Raw genomic sequence first — 14,408 nt, 5'->3', positions numbered from 1 at the left:
CTTGTTCTGTCCTTTATCATCAACTGTGGCACGATAGCTGAACAACATAAAACTGTCAAAGATTTCACTTGTATTCTGCTCTTTAGTACAGAACACATGAGGCTGGACTGGATATAGTGATACTTTTAAAAAAATCCACACTAGAGCCCTCGCCATTTTGGCTTAGTGGATAGAGCATCAGCCTGTGGACTGAAAGGTCCCAGGTTCAATTCCGGTCAAGGGCACATGCCCAAGTTGTGGGCTCGATCCCCAATAGGGGGTGTGCAGAAGGCAGCCGATCAATGATTCTCTCTCATCATTGATGTTTCTATCTCTCCCTCTCCCTTCCTCTCTGAAATCAATAAAAATATGTTTTAAAAATAAATAAAAATAAAATCGCACTAGAGGTCATTTTTTCCATTGATTTTTACAGTGGAAAGGAGGTTGGGGGAGGAGAGATATAGAGAGAGAGACAAAGAGAAAGAAAGAGGGAGGGAAGGAAGGAGGGAGGGAGGGAGGAAGAAGCATTGACTGGGGCTGGGGATGGAACCACAATCAAAGTATGTGCCTTTGGGAATTGAACCCACAACCCTTTCCACTGAGCCAAACTGACCAGGGCTTGAAATGCAATATTTTAACTTTCTTAACCTAGACTAAGGACAAATTAGATTGTGCTCATCCTGAGGCTTACTGACAGCCCACCTGAGCATTTTTTTCCTCTTGGCCAAGGCCATACTTGAATGGGATATACACTTGGTGTTTTGGGAAGGTAACTATGTACGTATATAGACGAAGGCCAACATACATAAACACTAGTATAAAAAAAGATTGTGCTAGCATTTTAAAATTTCCATTGTATACAAAGTAGTCCCATTTAATCAGCCCCATCCCATTTGGTAGCTGCTCAGTTAATAAGACTTCTAAAGGTTTGTAGGAAATACCATTCGTAGTAGTCAACAAATTACTTTAGTCCAGTGGTCGGCAAACTGTGGCTCGCGAGCCACATGCGGCTCTTTGGCCCCTTGAGATTTTAGCAAAGGCCAGCTTAGGAGGACCCTAATTAAGTTAATAACAATGTACCTACCTATGTAGTTTAAGTTTAAAAAAATTGGCTCTCAAAAGAAATTTCAATCGTTGTACTGTTGATATTTGCATCTGTTGACTAATGAGTTTGCCGACCACTGTCTTAGTCTAATATGATGAGGTGTTATTATAGACCACGCTTACCTTTCTTTCTTTTGGTATATGGGCATTATTGAATATCTACCAGACTTAGCAGAGAGATGTTTTCTTAGCAATTTGAAAAACTGGTGTAAGAAAGAACAACAGAAATAGGTATCCTTTATTAAACCTCCCTATGTTCCAGCACTATATAGTATCTCATTTCATTCTCACAACAACTCTGTGAGGTCAGTGCTATTATTATCTCCATTTTTACAAATGAGGAAGCTTTGGCTCAGAAAGTAACATAGCTCTTGTCTTTTGTGTTTGGTCTTCCCTCTTTATATGGTAGTGGAGAGAGGAGGGTTTGAATCAGGCAGACCTGATTTCTGTTAGTTGATTGATGACCCTGGCATGTTACTAAACTTCACCCTGCCCCCAACCTCTTATTTCCACCTCTTATTTCTTTCTTCTTCTTTTTTTTTTAATGTATTTTATTGATTTCAGAGAGGAAGGGAGAGGGAGAGAGATATAGAAACATCAATGATGAGAGAGAATCATTGATTGGCTGCCTCCTGCATTCCCCCTATTGGGGATCGAACCTGCAACCTGGGCATGTGCCCTTGACTGAAATCGAACCTGGGACCCTTCAGTCCTCAGACTGACGCTCTATCTACTGAGCCAAACTAGCTAGGTCTCCACCTCTTATTTCTTTTGGAACATGAAAATAATAAAACTTTTTCATAAGGCTGTGAAAATTAAATGCTAGCATAAATGCCCAATACATGTTAGTTGTTCGGTAAACATACTCTCTTTCTTTACCTCACTCACCTGTAGCCTCCCTTTCCAAACAATGGAACATTTTTAAGTGAAGCTTCCTTATTGGAATAGTAACTTTATGAAATGTTTTATGACCCTGGGCTTTTATTATTCCTGATGCCATTTAGTCTTGTGCCTGCTTGTTCCTCTTATGTTTCTTTCTTTGTAAAGTCAGTCAACACAGTAAATCTCACTCGCACAGATGGGAAGTGGAGGTTCAGCAGCACTCAGGAAACCAACAAGAGGCTCAAAACTCCCCGAGAATCTTGATTTCTCCAGAGAAAATGAGATAGATTAAAACTATGCCTGCTGTTTGCATACTGTTTATTCACTAATGAGGCACACAATATTTTTATAATCTTATATTTTTAAAGTCCCATTTCTGCATTTTTAACCATCCCATGCACTCAGTCATAAAAGGAGAAATTTCACAATGCTCTGTGACTAGTATGTCGATTAAAATTATTGATGATAGCTCTACCGACGTGGCTCAGTGGTTGAGCATCAACCTATGAACCAGGAGGTCACAGTTCAATTCCCAGTCAGGGCACATGCTCAGATTGCAGGCTCGATCCCCAGTGTGGGACATGCAGGAGGCAGCTGATCAATGATTCTCCCTCATCATTGCTATTTCTCTCCCTCTCCCTTTCCCTCTCCCTCTCCCTCTCTATCTCTCTCCCCCTCCCTCCCTCCCTCCCTCCCTCCCTCCCTCCCTCCCTCCCTCCCTCCCTCCCTCCTTCTCTCCCTCTCCCTTCTTCTCTGAAGTCAATAAAAATATATATTTTTAAAAAATTATTTTTGATTATTTACATTATCTGTAAGGTACAAGGGGTTAACTCATCTCTCTTTTTCAAAAGCTACATTAATGCTGATGGAACAATGATCTTGAGTGAGCTGTATGTTCATCTCGGATGTATCTATATACACAATCTGAATTTTGTTAAAAATTTTCCTCTTTTATTTGAACTCATGGAGTTTTCTTTTAGACAGTCTATACTTTTTCATTTGTCACTGGCCTTATATAGCCGCTTAATATTTCTAACTTTTAATTTTCTTTCATTTATTATGAATCAATTAAGTAAGACAAGCTGATGAAGAGCCAATCACTAGATAGCCCCGATGCTACTATTCCACTGGGGTGGTTTGGAGGCTGCATTTCAGGTTGGGTGTCTCCACGCTGAAGATTCCACATGGCAGACGGGTGGTCCGGGCATATCCTCATGAGATTTCACGTAGGAAATCCCAGGTTTGGGGTTGTTCTTGCTGTCCCTACTTTTTGCCATGACTAGACTGCTATGGAATTTAGAATATGTGTAAGCAAATATGATACCTTGGCATAAAAATACTAAATCATTTCTTGAATATTTGTCAGCTCTTAAACACTCCACGTATAAGGAGGAGCTTATTTCCATATTTCAGAGAAGAGCACACTGAGGAGAAAATGAATTTCTTAGTCCTATATTGCCATTGCATTTTAGGCAGGCAGTGAAAGGCAAAGGGATTTAAAAAACAAAAACAAAAGACAATTAGGTGCATTGACCCTGTTGCCAAAGGAAAAACTGGAATTCTTATTCTTTTATTACATTGAATTAGGGAAAGGAGTGTGTTATAAAATCCATATGCATTAAGAAGCCCAAACTTAAAGCTCACAAGAAATTGGGATTCAGGCGAGTCCCCCACATGTAGTCAGTCTGCATTATTCTACACGCAGTCTGTATGTGCAAATTCACCTACCCTATAAAAGTTATTTGTAACCCCCAAATCAATACTTGTGGTGCTTTCGTGGTCACCGCAGACACATACAAGATGGTGGAAAACGGGAGTCGTCCCACACACCCATTCCAGGCTGAGGTCGGAAAAGGCAGCGCTCTGCCTCCCTGTCTCAGCTCTCATACCATCAATAGGGTGCCTCCAGCGGTCTGTTTGGTGCCGCACTTTCTCACTTTTGTGCTGCTTGTTGGTGATTCCCCTGTTACGATGGTCCCCAAGTGCCGTGTTGAATTGCTGCCTCGTGCTCCTAAGTGCAGGAAGGCTGAGATGTGCCTTCTGGAGAACATACGTGTGTCCGCTGAGCTTTGCTCAGGCATGAGTGACAGTGCTGTTGGCCGCAAGGTCCATGTTAATGAATTGAAAATGTCTATAAAATAGGATGACTTTCAACAGAAACACACCAAACAAAATCAGTTAGCCAAAATGTCATTTTTTCCCCCAAGAGTCTCATAGGCCGCTAACCCTGTATCTCTTCTGGGAGCAATGGTTAGTATTTGCTAATTCAGTGTTCATGGGGTCTTCATAGCACATAACTGCTGTAAGAATGAGAATGAACTGTACTTTGCTGAGGCCAGATAGAAGGAATTGCAGAAAAGTTAGTGCCACCATCATCAAGGCAGCCGGCGAGGATGGCAGTGTGGCCAGAGAGGTCCCCCCACTTCTGCGCTGTGTTCTGTGAGGGAGGGTGGCAACTTTACCCAGGGAGGGAGATGTAGTCTAGGAAAGGCATTTAGGAAATCGTGTTATTGATCTGTCATCGCAGCAGGAAGTGAGCGATTGATTCTCCCAGGGGATGCCTGGTGAGCTGGCACTGTTTTATGCAGAGCAAATGTTCCCAGAGGGTGAGGTTTATGGCAACATCCTGCAGGAGTCCTGGAGGGGCCCTGGCTAAAGTATGACAAGCTGCTTCACATGACGAAGAGGACGATAGGTTTCATAGCAACAGTTCACTTGCTCTTAACTCGGAACAGCTGGGCACTGGTCATTACGCTGCTGCTTCTTAAGCTTGTGACAGAGTACATGAAACAAAGCAAAGGGCAGGCTGTCCCAGACGTGTTAAACTGTATAGATGGAGTGGAGCTGTTGTTAAGGTACAATTATTATTTTAGAGCTCTATCCTATTACAGCAATCCAGATTACAGCAATCTGAGGACTCTGTTGAGGTTACATGAGAGAAAGACGCATCCTGTTTCTTGTAGATAAAAAATTTATAGGATTTTATAGCCTGACCAATCATTTCTTTTTTGTTTTTTAAATATATTGTTATTTATTTCAGAGAGGAAGGTATAGGGAGAGAGAGAGAAACATCAATGATGAGAGAGAATCATTGATTGGCTGCCTCCTGCACGCCCCACACTGGGGATTGAGTCCGCAATCTGTTCATGTGCCCTGACCAGGAATCAAACCGTCACCTCCTGGTTCATAGGTCGACGCTCAACCACTGAGCCATGCCGGCCGGGCTGACCAATCATTTCTGATAAGAGGACTACAAGAAATTTAGCAAGCAGTTATTTTTTAAAAAAACCCAAATTAGGTTCCATACCTTTATACCTATTTACAATAGTCTTTTCTCTACACAATAAAATGTTTGGGGTTCTTACTAATCATGGTTATATATAAGACTTTCAAAAGTTGATTTTGTAAAGTTCTGAAATTTGGGAGCTTCTTTAGAAGTCATGGGTCATAAACTCCATGCCTCAACTTATTGCCTAGAAGAGAAGGAACCTCTAGTTGTGTGGGGAGGAAAGAAACAAACCCCAGGAAACATGGATGGCTAAGGATGGATAATTCTGAAGTTTTCTTTCCAGCTATTAGAGATGAGAAAGAGTGGAAACCATCTTTCTATGTTGGAGCAGTTGTAAAATATGTCCTCACGTCCACATTTCTGACATCTAGCCCTTACGGTACCCACCAGCTTGGATCGCCTGGCTGTTGTTGGCTAGCTTCTGATGTGCTAGCTGGAGAATATTCCACTGGGAATAGATCAAATTGTGGAGTATTAATCATATGGGCTGGGTTTTCTTTCTCTGTCTCTTTGTAGCCGAGATTGGGGATTTTGATGAAGCATCGGACAGAGAACACTTAGCAAAAAATAAGTACATACCTCAGCAAGACGCACTAGAAGACAAAATTGTGGAATTTCACCATAACCACATGTAAGTCTATTCGTTGTTTTACGTTTCCGTTTACCTGTTTCTCTCCATCCTTCCCACATACATGGGAAGAAATATGCAAAGGGTGAGGGAGAAGAACCCAGAGGCTCATGGGATTGCTATGACTCACCCAGGAGTCTCTGAAATGCAGGTTACCCACTCAAAAGCAGCGCTCCGGGACTCCTGGCTTTTTTTTGCTCTTTGGAATAAAAGGGAGCGTATACGGCCAATTAATAGGAGATTGGAATAAAAGGGAGCGTATACGGCCAATTAATAGGAGATTGGAATAAAAGGGAGAGTATACGGCCAATTAATAGGAGATTGGGAAAGTGACATGGTATTCTAGGGACAAAGTGAGAATATTGTGAAAATCTAGAACCTTTGTACCATCTCCACGTTGGTTTTTTTGTTTGGATCAGTAAAACATTTTCAAAGGAGTCTCTGTGCCTTTTGTTTGTGTTGTTGTTGTTTCAAGGAGGGCGCTTGAGTGCTGATGATAATATGAGAGAATGGTGCCTTGAACTTTGTTTGCAAGTTAAGGTCTATTGTGAGTGACTAAAAACTTGTTTTAACACGATGGTGTTTTGCTTTTATGTGACCTTAAAGGGAACTCTTTGAGATTCAAAAAAATTGGCCCAAGCTTGAGATAGACTTTTGGAGTTTTGTGTTACACAAGCAATAGCGCTTTTGTTCTAGCTGCTGGACTTTGGGTTATAATGAATGGGAGGTTGGGTGTCATCTGATCGGGTAGCCCCATTGTTTGTGATGAAATGCCTTTTTATTTCCCAAGAGAAGCTCCTTAATCTCAAATTAATAGACACAGGGAATTCAAATCTCCTGGCCTTTCTCTGTAATTTTTGTTTTGTCAGTGGACAAACACCCGCAGAATCGGATTTCCAGCTCCTGGAGATTGCCCGGAAGCTGGAGATGTACGGGATCCGGTTGCACCCGGCGAAGGACAGGGAAGGTACCAAGATCAACCTGGCTGTTGCGAACACAGGAATTCTAGTGTTTCAGGTAAGAGCGTTTAGAACACACTCAGTTCCCTTGGTGATGAGAGATAAGGGTTGGACCTTCCTCTTTGGTTCCATGCTGGGTGGTCCATGCTAAGACCTCTGATAGTTATGTTTAGGCGAACAGGGGAAAACTAACCTCATCTCGGGGCTTCTGCTTCTTTCCAGCCACTCAGCTTCCAGGTCCCTTTTCACGTGCCCGTGCTCTGGTGGGGGAATTTACCGTTACAGATTCTTTTGCATTTGCTCACTTTGTAGGATCACAGAAATCTCTATCTCTTTGTGGACCTGTGCTTGGAACATGTGTAATGGGATCAAGACTTTAGACTCCACAATAACCTTTTGCACACTTGCACATGATAGTCATGTGATCCTTTTTTTTTTGAAACCTAATTTGGGTTTTGCATAAGCTTTTTTCTGATTTCAGATTTACCTAACTCGAAAAGTGTAGTATCCACTTGTAAGTTAGAGCAGTTTCATAAGTTTGTGAAAGCCAAATCTGTACTGCAGTAATTTTGCAGCAAAACGCCTACCTCCCTTGGGTGGATCCTACCTGTGTTTTCCTAAGGACGTACGATTCTCTGCCCTCTGAGGTGTGCGCTCTCCTGATCACACTGCTAATGTACTGTTTTATTGATTGATGCTTCTCTTTCTGTTAAAAGCTTTATTGACATAATTCTTTTAAAATATATATATTTTATTGATATTTTACAGAGAGGAAGGGATAGGGATAGAGAGTTAGAAACATCAGTGAGAGAGAAACATTGATCAGCTGCCTCCTGCACACCCCTCTACTGGGGATGTGCCCGCAACCAAAGTACATGCCCTTGACCGGAATCGAACCTGGGACCCTTTAGTCCGTAGGCCGACGCTCTATCCACTGAGCCAAACCAGTTAGGGCTACTGACATAATTCTTGACATGCAATAAAATGCACATCTCTAAAGAGTGCCCTTTGATAAGTTCTTCTATATGTATATCCTGTGAATCCACCAATGAAATCAAGACAACAAACATATTCACCAAACTCCCCGCCCCCATTTTCTCAAGGCTTTTCTTTTAAACACAAGTAAGTAATCTGTGCTTTGATTTCACAAGGGGGGGGGGCGGTCAAGAAAGTATCTGCCTTTCTCATGAAATAGGGTCAGATGTCACCCAGTTTTGAAGGTGTAAATGAGTGCATGACCTACAACTTTTTTGAGCTCTGCCAGGTTTGGTTACATTTCCCCCTTCACATTTTACCCAAATAGCCTACGATTCTCTGCTCCTCTATCAGATGTTTCTGATGGATCCTAAGGACCACAGACCTGTGTCCTGAGAAAGGAGGTCAGGTGGGATTCACATGGGATCATAGGGAGTGACGTGTTGAGAGCAGTGTGGTGCGTGAGGAGGTGATTCCTCCTCACAGTTTGGACCTGCAGGAATAACCTAGGAGTACCTGACGAGGAAAACGACAATAAACTAAGTATAGTTTTCAGTACTACCATTAATTTCAAAATTAAAACCCGTAAACATTTCTAAAAGTTAGAGGGGGGGGGAAAGAAGTGCCTCACAATTGTATTAATTAGCTTTGATTGTCTTTGATGCAATCTAAATATTGAGACTTACTTGGTAATTTAATCATGTTCAAAGACTGTATCTTGGAATTAATCTGCTTGTCGGTACCTAATTGCTCCATTCTTAACCACCTTAAATAAATGGCCCTGGTGTTCAGATGGAGGAATTCTATTTTCAATTGAGATGACAGGACAGATGGGAGCTGGTGTCTGGCAACTGCCCCCCGTTTCTCCACCGCGCCCCACATGGCGGTATCAAAGATGAGGGTGTGTGAGTCCTTCCCGGAGACCGCTCTGGAAGGCGGGGCCTCCCCTCCCAGGTCCTGGTTGTGCTGTTGGGAGCCTGTGGTCACAGGAGCCAGGCCAGGTGGACAAAAGGGTGATTGTTGACCTGCAGGGTTGCGTCTGTGGATGTGAACAACTGCTGGCTAACACCCATGCGCGGGAATCTCACTCTGCCACATTCACGGTGTGATTTTGGCCAATTTAAAATAATACTGTGCTGCAGCTTCCACATCTATGAAAAGAAAAGAAAGCCACCTCATTGGGTTTTGTGTAAGGTTTGATATGATCTGCAAGTCCTCAGGCCAGTGCCTGGCACGCTGTCAGTAATGATTGCTAATTATGGTGGTGGTTGTCATGGTTTTTATTTTTATTTATCTTGCTTTTTATCATTCCCGTGGCCAGCCTCTTTCCTCCCTGGAGGCAGACTTAGTTGGAATGCCAGCTCATGTAATTAGTGAGAAATCACGATCCAGGAACCGGCATCACCCCACAGCTGCACTTCTGTGACTTCTCCAGTGAAATGCTTTCTTCCCGAGCCATCCAGCATCAGCCCCCCCCCCCCCCCCCCCGGAAGTCCCCCATAACCAATGCAACCAACTCTCGTGTTGCCTGTTATGCATTTCCTGGCTCACTGGCTGATACCTTTCTTCGTAGGGCTTCACGAAGATCAATGCCTTCAACTGGGCAAAGGTGCGGAAGCTGAGCTTCAAGAGGAAGCGCTTTCTCATCAAGCTCCGCCCAGATGCGAATGTAAGTGGCTCCCAGGAAAGAGGGGGAGACCCTCTGACCCTTGGGATGGAGGGGACCGAGTGAGGGCACAGGCTGAAACTGGCCGACAGCCACTCCGGTGTCTGAGTGTCCGTACAGAGAGATGCATTCAAATACTTGGTAATGCCACAGCTGTCACTGTCGGGAGACAGAAGGTAAGGGAGAGCTAGCACAGATGTGGAGAGGGTCCCTACCTGTGCGGACACCAGCAGCCCCTCCTGACAACCCGAGGTCTGCCGTGGCTGTGTCTCCAGCCTCTGGCCCCCCGAGACACTCTCCGCATTCTGCCGTGTCCCCGGCACATCCCTGCCCATACAGCAGCAGCCCCCACCTCTTGGGGCCCTGCTGTTGTCCCAAACCTCAGACAGTGTGTTCTCACGAGCTAACCAGGCCCACGTCCCACAGACCCTGCAGATGCCGCTTACACTGGGACTGGGTCAGAGAGGGAGAAACAGCGTCTTCATCTGCCGGAAATGGCGCTGGAGGAGATGGCTAATATACCTCTGATGTCCCCAGCTGGTACTCGGAGTGCTTTTTCCCATGGAGAAAAGATTATAAATGGGTGGTGAGGCCTACAGTTCAGCTACATATGGATTAAATAGGCTTTTATGGCCTGACCTCGGAAGCAGACACCCATTTATAAGTCGTTTTCCATGGGAAAATGCATTTTGAGTTCCATAAGGCCGATTTACCCATGAAAAATGACAGCACAACTCGTTTGTAAGTTGGGACTGCACTGCCCAGAACTGTGAGATCCCCCCGAATAGTTGGAACTGCTGGGAACGTTAGGGACTGTGGCAACTTTTGTTTATATAATACGGCCACTTGAATTGGGAGCATTCCGTCTGGGAATAGAAAATTGCCATATCCCCTTTCCAGAATCAAAGGACGTGCATTTTTCAGCCTTGAGCGATACGTTTGTGCTCCAGAAAAAAACTGTTCATTTCCTCTATGGTCCCTGGGGCCACCTGGAGGCTCGAGCCATATGCTTTTGGGTAGAGAAGAGACTTAAGACCAAGGTTGAACGTTGGCATGAATCATGAGGGGGAAAACAAACAAACAAAAAATTTGCTTAAGTTATTTTATGGAGGCAAAACAGGAATCTCAGTGCTTGGATTTTTTTTTTTTTTAAAGAAGGAAATGTAAGCCAAGTACACACACTTTATTTATGAATTTTGTCAAAAGAAATGTTATGATTTTTGCTGAGTACCCCTGGTTTCTGTTAGTTTCTCTAAGGAATTCTGTGGGGAAGAAAATGGTTGAATGGTAACTGTATTTTATCATTAGGAGCAGCTATATTTTACTAAATATGTGAATTTATGGTCATGCTATAATAAAATATACAGCTGAAATTTTATTGGACTCATTTGTTTTCCTTCCCTTCTCTCATTTTTCAACCCAATGTCTATGGGGAATGGAAAAAACCGAAGTGGTATTTTTCTCTTTTCAGAGCTCGTACCAGGACACCTTGGAATTCCTAATGGCCAGCCGGGATTTTTGCAAGTCCTTCTGGAAAATCTGTGTTGAACATCATGCGTTTTTTAGACTTTTTGAAGAGCCCAAACCAAAGCCAAAGCCTGTTCTTTTTAGTCGAGGGTCATCATTTCGGTTCAGGTAAGGATTCGGCTTCAGACCGCTCCGCTGGTCATGCGAACATTTCCTCCCAAGACGTTCCTTGTGCCATTGCCTTTCGCAGCCGCTGTGCCATTCAGCGAGGAGACAAGGTCAAGTCAGTCGCTGAGAGCCAGTGGGGGGGTTTGCTCGGTCATCCCAGCAGGACCCTTGGCAGACCCTGGCTGTGTTCTGTTTGAACGTCAGGCGCGAGGCAGTCTACCTGGCCACAGTAAACTCTGAGTGGGCCTCTAATTCAGAAAGTCCTTCCTTTCTCTGTAGAAGCAAGTGTCTTGTTAACATTTGACGCAGCTTCATAGAACGCTGCCTAGACTTGCTCATCATCGGGTCACTTTTTCACTCTTGCTTTCAACACTTCCAATGCCCACTGCACGTCAAGTACTCTGCTAGCCATTGGGGACATATGGAGGACAAAATTACCCCTGCCTTTACAGAGCATACAGACTCGGGATGCTCGCCTAATAACCAAACATAGCATCAAGTGGTTTAATTCATGGAACCTTTTTTTTTTTAAATGTAAAGGGAAATATCAAGAGGCAGAATAGACACAGAAACACGGTTTTCCTTAGTCTGCTTTCACTGCTGTCTAGCTGAGAAAGCCCACATGTCTCCCGTTGTGGGAGGAGGGGAGTGAGGATGGTGGAGTGGTGTGTTGTGTGCTTCAATGAGAACGCCTTGCTGTCTTCCCTCTCCTCCCGTGGTCTTCGTTTTAGCGGTCGGACTCAGAAGCAGGTTCTCGACTATGTTAAAGAAGGCGGACATAAGAAAGTGCAGTTTGAAAGGTAAGAGGAGCTTCCGTGCTGCTTCGATACCAGAGAAGTCAAGTCCTTCTCTCCAGGTAACAGTGCAATTGCTGCTAGATGTCCCTGCACCCCGGCGACGGGAAGAGAATGGCTACTTCACAGTCGCCTCGGCCAGTGTGGTGGTAGGCCGGCTCCTGGGGGGGCCCAGGCTGCTTCCTCCAGGGGAACAAGAGGGGAAGAGAACGGACTGAGAGGACCAGGGAGGAAGAAAAAGGTGAAGCCAGCAGAGGGTAGGGAGGGAAGAGGAACAGGAAATTATGGTGGGGATACTTCCTCATTGGTGAGTCCTTAAATATTTGGAGGGTTGAATTGAAAGTATTTTTATGAACTTTTTCATTAAATCAAGTTTGGAGGAGAAGAAACAGGATTTATTATTGCTGTTGTTAGCCAGTGTTTATTGCTCTTATGGTGTCCCGGGCCATGTTCCAAGGTCTTCGTATATATTTTCTCGTAGTCTTCATACCCATGCTGTGAGGTCCATGCTATCTTAGTCCCTATTTAAAGGTGGAGACACTACAGCTCAAAGAGGTTGAGTGACTAGCCCCGGTCTCTGAGCTGGTCAGCAGCCCCTGGTCAGCTGGCCCCGGAGCCCTGGAGCTGCTCTGCCTCCCAGGGAGGGAGACGCAGAGAACCCAGAGGGACTAAGACCCCAGGGTCAAGGTGTGAGTGATGGTGCTCCCAGGACTGTTCATTACATGCTTTTTCCATTTTAATACATTTAAAAATTACAATAAAGTACACAGAATACGGCAAACACCCATATTGTTACTACTTAGAATTAACATTTAACATTCCTGTTTCTGGAGTTCTTTTTCTTTTACCTGTAGCTATTGTTACAGATGTTACAGATGTGCCTTTCTTACCAACAACCTTCTTATTTCCCTTCTCCCCTCCCCAGGGCAACACCTGGCTAATTCATGTCACTTCTGTTACACATCTGTGTGCATCCAAAAAGAATACATAGAATAGCTCTGGGGTGTGGGTTTTTTTGTTTTGTTTTTTGGTTTGTTTTTTTTTGTATAAGTATAGGTATCACACTGTGCAAATTCTGCATCTTTTTAAACACTTCCCTGATTTGAGATCTTTTTATGTGTTTTCTGGTTGTGAGGGCATTGCCTTTTATTTACTTGATTCCCTGTTGGTAAACATTCGGGTTGTCTGGTGTTTTGCTTTTGCTGAAGCAAACCTACTGTGATCATCTTTGTGTATTTCTCCTGATATAGGTCTGGGCCGTTTCTCCCTCCTCGTACCCAGAAATGTAATGTTGAGTGGGTTATTTGCATGCTCACCTTGAAGGGACAAGCCCCATACTTTCCTTGGACAATCCGCCATTCATCTTTCGAGGGTCATAGAAGAAGTGGTCCAGTTCTTCCTCTGATTCAGAATTAATTTGGATTATTTTGAAGGAAAGCTGGATGCACATTGGAATTTCACGTTTCTATGTTTATATAGTTTCACGCATTTGGGTACCCGAAGGTTCCTAATGCCTGTTCACTGGGGAGGAAGGGATGGACAGAAGAAGGAAGGGAACAGATGAGATGCGTTAGTGGCATTAGAGCCAATTCCCTCTACTATTGAGTCTGTAATTCACTCTCAGGGCCGGTCTTCTCCTCTGAACTTAACACTGTGGAAGGGTTAGCTGATGAGTAGTAATTGTCTCTGTTATAGAACTGACCTAGGAAACCATTACCCCAAAAGCACAAATTGATTTCGTATTGTGAGACCATAGCTTGCAATTCAGAGCCTATGCCCCCCACCCCGCTTCCCAGTGACTTTTCCCATAACTACAGTTAGAGCCCCATTGCTAGGGCCCCAACCGGCTGTACCCCTCAAATGGGAGCAGGGGATTGCTGAGAACTTTCTCAAGGTTTATGTAATCGTGGGAATGTACAAGAGTTAGTGGGAAAGGAGACTGGGCCTGCGTCCAGGCGGGCATTTATACCAACTACTTAGGGTGCCTTCATTTGTGAGGAAGTGCCTAATGCTGTTATTTTTCATTAAGAAAAAATACACACACACACACAAAAAAAAAAACCTCGCCTAACTTGAGCTGTCTTATGTGTTTTCTCCAAGGAAACACAGCAAGATTCACTCCATCCGAAGCCTTGCTATGCAGCCCCCGGAGCCGAATTCGGAAGTGCCAAAACAAGTCAGTACCAGTGGTCGACTGTTAGAGCTCTGCCTTCACAGGCTTCCCCTGCCGGGGTCTGTTTCGTAGCATGCTTTCGAGTTCCACATCCTTCTCCTGTGAGGGTGGCTCCTAGAGGAGAGTCCAGCTGTGTGCCCTGACCTGGGGGACACAGGCTCCGTGCACTGTGCACCCCAGGCTGGGCTCCGTGGCTGGAGCGTGCTTTTTCAGCTGACTCCCCACCTCCCACCCCTGCTCTCGCCACGAGATGCTCGCTCTGTTGGCCTGAACCCACGAAGGGTGGAGGCTTCCATGGGAGTCAGTAGAGCAGAGCCCACCCTC

General features: G+C 44.4%; 1 protein-coding gene across 5 annotated transcripts in view; it reads left to right on the top strand.

Moving 5' to 3' along the window:
* FARP1 (FERM, ARH/RhoGEF and pleckstrin domain protein 1) overlaps positions 1-14,408 on the top strand; it is a gene marked incomplete at its 3' end in the record, with an annotated part of 283,703 nt that overhangs the window by 208,500 nt on the left and 60,795 nt on the right. For all 5 annotated transcript variants that reach the window (XM_079779461.1, XM_079779459.1, XM_079779457.1 and 2 more), the window contains exons 7-12: positions 5,771-5,885; positions 6,752-6,899; positions 9,390-9,485; positions 10,954-11,117; positions 11,849-11,917; positions 14,012-14,087. In XM_079779461.1, coding sequence (XP_079635587.1) covers positions 5,771-5,885; positions 6,752-6,899; positions 9,390-9,485; positions 10,954-11,117; positions 11,849-11,917; positions 14,012-14,087 — 668 coding nt within the window. The remainder of the gene's footprint in view (positions 1-5,770; positions 5,886-6,751; positions 6,900-9,389; positions 9,486-10,953; positions 11,118-11,848; positions 11,918-14,011; positions 14,088-14,408) is intronic.

The sequence above is a fragment of the Cnephaeus nilssonii genome (genome assembly GCF_951640355.1).
Source record: "Cnephaeus nilssonii genome assembly, chromosome: 8".
In the NCBI taxonomy this organism is placed as follows: domain Eukaryota; kingdom Metazoa; phylum Chordata; class Mammalia; order Chiroptera; family Vespertilionidae; genus Cnephaeus; species Cnephaeus nilssonii.
Note: the sequence above shows the minus strand (reverse complement) of the source record. Positions and strands in the feature narration are given on the sequence as shown.